The sequence below is a fragment of the Cyprinodon variegatus genome, unplaced genomic scaffold (assembly GCF_000732505.1).
Source record: "Cyprinodon variegatus isolate N-32 unplaced genomic scaffold, C_variegatus-1.0 Scaffold228, whole genome shotgun sequence".
Lineage (NCBI taxonomy): Eukaryota > Metazoa > Chordata > Actinopteri > Cyprinodontiformes > Cyprinodontidae > Cyprinodon > Cyprinodon variegatus.
Genome location: NW_015150681.1, coordinates 807,317 through 810,756, shown reverse-complemented (window position 1 = coordinate 810,756; position 3,440 = coordinate 807,317). Strand labels below are relative to the sequence as shown.

Below are 3,440 nucleotides of genomic sequence, written 5' to 3'. Positions count from 1 at the left end.
TAAAACTAGGAAAGTGGAGCACATCAGCCCAGTTCTGTTAGTCTATAAATCACTGAATGGCTTACTACCAAAATACATTACAGACGTGCTGCTAGTGGAACAACCACCCAGGCCCCTTTTAGGTCTTCTGGCTCATTATGCTCCACTAATCTAAAACACACTGCCGTAAAACTGTTAAAGTGCTGAAATTATAATTTGCTTTAAACTCAAATGAAAAACTTACTTTAGAGTGACCTTTGATTATATTATCTAAACATTATTTCTTAAAGGTATAGTGGGGGATTTTTCACAAATTTGTTAAAAGCCCCGCCCTCTCCACTTAAAAAAAAAAAGCATATGCACAACACTGTACCTGCTCCTGAGATGGAACGCCTATTTAACGTGTGCGAGAGCATGCACAAACCCATTTCTCCTCGTGCACGCTCTGTTTAAAAGTCGCTGCTTGTGTTGCTCATAAAAGCTTACTTTCCAAAAGATTTGCAATTTTTCCACTATGTAAGACTCTCCAACGGTAAGTGAAAATGAGGATGAGCACGTAGGATGGCCTAGAAGGACCTTAGTATTTGATTTTGTAATGTATTTTTTGTATTTTAAAATGATTTTACTACTTCAGTTTCTTTATTTGGTTCCTGGTTTTAATTCAGATTTTTATGTTTTTCGGGGGTGGGATCTTTGTTTGCTTTCATCTGTTTCCTTCCTTTTGTCTTTGACATTGACACACCTGCCTTTTATAGCTAATTGGGATTAAATAATATTTCTCTATTCTAAATAACTGAGAAGCACTGACATAATACACATGGCCTTCATTTGCACTTAGAGGAACAGCCAATCAAATCTTATCTTTCCTTAGGGAAGAACCTCACCACTTTCTCTACAAGCTTTCAACATCCAGAAAGATAATGCACTTAATTAATTAACTGCACTTAAACAGCAGCACTATTGAAAGCGACTGTAGAGGAAACAACCTTACAATGAAAAACACTTTTACAAACCCTTGACAACAGAGCCCCCTGGTGGCAGCATGCTGTCACTGTCTCTGCTACACTGAGAAAATGCCTGGGATGGGATCCGGTGTTTTTAATATGCCATATAAACTCTGTAGATCTGATTTCAGTAAAGCCATATCCACACAGAAAATTATGAAAATTATGTATTTGTGATTGAGTTGCAATGTCCCAGAAATTTAGGAGCAAGTGGGCAAAACTTAGAATGCTGAAACTGCTCCTTCCATCACAAGTTGGGTAGAAATATAAAAAAGAAATGCAACTTTTTAAATACACATAGATAACAACCTAATTTATATAAGCAGAAATATATTAGAATAGTTATGGTATTCTCATAAGATTATAACATTAAACTAAATGTGCTTACAAATGAATTATCTCAGTGCTGTTTGCTTCATAGCTGGTTGACCTTCATGAAGTGTCTAATAGAAATGATCCGAGCTTGATTCCTTTTTTCTTAATTAAATTCAGTGTTTATTGATCGCCGTCATATCTTTCATTACACACTAACTTTATCTATGCTTCAGTTTCGCAGAGACCTAATAAAGGCCATCCCACTCGTGGTCATATCCATTCCTCCTTTTGCAAACTACCTGGTTTTTATCCTGATGTAAGTTTTTTTTTTTTTTTTTATTCCTTCTTTTCATTGATTTGACCAATGTTTGTGCATAATTGTGCCTTTTTCTGTTTGACTGTCCTGTTCACACTCAGGTACTTTTTCCCTCGTCAGCTTCTGATTCCTCATTTCTGGACCCCCCAACAGCAGCTGGAGTTTCGGAGATTCTATCATTCCTACAGGGCACAGCGCCACCAAGCAGTGCTCAAAGAGCTCGAGTATACAAGCCACCAGGTGAAAAATGGTCACCTGCGAGGTCTTCTGAAGAATCTCTGTGCTAAGGTAAGAAAATGCATCACACAGTTCCAGTGGAAATCCCACTAGAGTTTAAATAACACTTCATGGATACGGTTGCAATGCTGTGATGGAAAACAGTTCTGACTTTACTAACAAACATTAAATAGATGGGGCCTAAAGGATGCTATGGGGACATGGTAACCTTCAGTTATAAAATAGCATTACGAGATATGCCCCATAACTAGAGATAAATGTGGGTTGTCCTTTGCATATTGAATAATTCCTAAAGAGAAAAAATAAACTCTTTCAGGTCTTTTTATCCTTCAGGAGTTATCAATTTTTAAAATGAACACCCTAGAAACTGTAACAGACTTGTAAGATGTTGCATTCATTAAAGAAATTACTTAAGTTTTATTTCTTTTAAAGGTATTCTCAGCGGGAATTATTAATTTTTCTCCTGTGATTTTTTAAAGGTTTTATTAAAACATTAAATTCTGAACATGTTTTTTCCCACTGATTAAAAGTAAACAAACCTTTGTCATGCAGCGCCTCCGCAGTAAAAGATGCACGTTATTGCATCTCTTATCCGGGATGACGAGAAATGTATCTGATGCTGCAAATCTTTAGACTGAATGTCGGCTGCAGCTTTGTCTTGACCAGGGCTCATTTCTGTGCTCATTCAGGTGCAAAGTGGAGGAAATCCTAAAGTGTCTGAAATCCTTGCAGTCAAAAGCCTGTTCTCTGGAGCCCCGCTGGCTGTAGACGCACTGAGGAGTAATCATATGGTCAGTAAACTCTGACAGTTTTCTGCAGAAATCCACCTTCACTCTGTTGAACACGTGTATGTTTATGGGTAATCAGAGATACATCAGCTCCCTCCTCTTCCTGACGCCTCGTCTCCCTGGGTTCCTGATTGGCCGGCGACTGAACAGCCACGCCCTGGAGCTGCTCCAGCTGGATCGAGCCCTCAGCCGACTGGGCCCGCACCAGCTGACTGACTCAGAACTGAGACAGGTTGGCAACGCTGTATTTTTATTTTCACAAGCTAAAACTGTTTCACAGGATGATGTAAGACTTTCCTCTTGCAGGCTTGTTATGTAAGAGGAATCAATGCCGACAGTCTTGGAACCAACCAGTCTCGTGAGTGGTTGTCCCAGTGGCTTCAGGTGTCATCTGCATTGAAAGGTTTGTGTTTTTACACTTCTCTTTTTTTCCAATACTCAAATGTCTTGATGTGAAGTGTTTTAGTTATGTAAACTTCATGTTCACTGAAAACCACACTGTCTGATAGGACTATATAGTATTTAAACTGTGCAAATAGATGGAAGTTGCATTTTTAGTGGCAGCAAGACTATTTAGACATTTTTTTTGAAAATGGTCTGCTTCTAAGGTCTGACGGTTTAGTCTCTTTATTGCATGTCTTCTGCCTCATTTCCTGTTTGTTAGCTTTAAAAAATAAAGCCCAGTAAAGCTACATGAATAAATTGTTCCCAGAATCCCTGCTATCCTAGCCTGACGTAGTCCTACTCAATTCTAGTAGGAATATGAGTCTGATACTGCTCCATAGAGCTGTGATTATGGGG

At 38.7% G+C, this 3,440-nt stretch overlaps 1 protein-coding gene across 1 annotated transcript in view; it reads left to right on the top strand.

Annotated features, from left to right (window-relative positions):
- letmd1 (LETM1 domain containing 1) overlaps window positions 1-3,440 on the top strand; it is an 11,174-nt gene that overhangs the window by 3,373 nt on the left and 4,361 nt on the right. Inside the window, exons 4-8 of the mRNA XM_015381122.1 lie at window positions 1,532-1,614; window positions 1,716-1,902; window positions 2,541-2,642; window positions 2,719-2,871; window positions 2,946-3,042. Of these exons, the coding sequence (XP_015236608.1) occupies window positions 1,532-1,614; window positions 1,716-1,902; window positions 2,541-2,642; window positions 2,719-2,871; window positions 2,946-3,042 (622 nt within the window). The remainder of the gene's footprint in view (window positions 1-1,531; window positions 1,615-1,715; window positions 1,903-2,540; window positions 2,643-2,718; window positions 2,872-2,945; window positions 3,043-3,440) is intronic.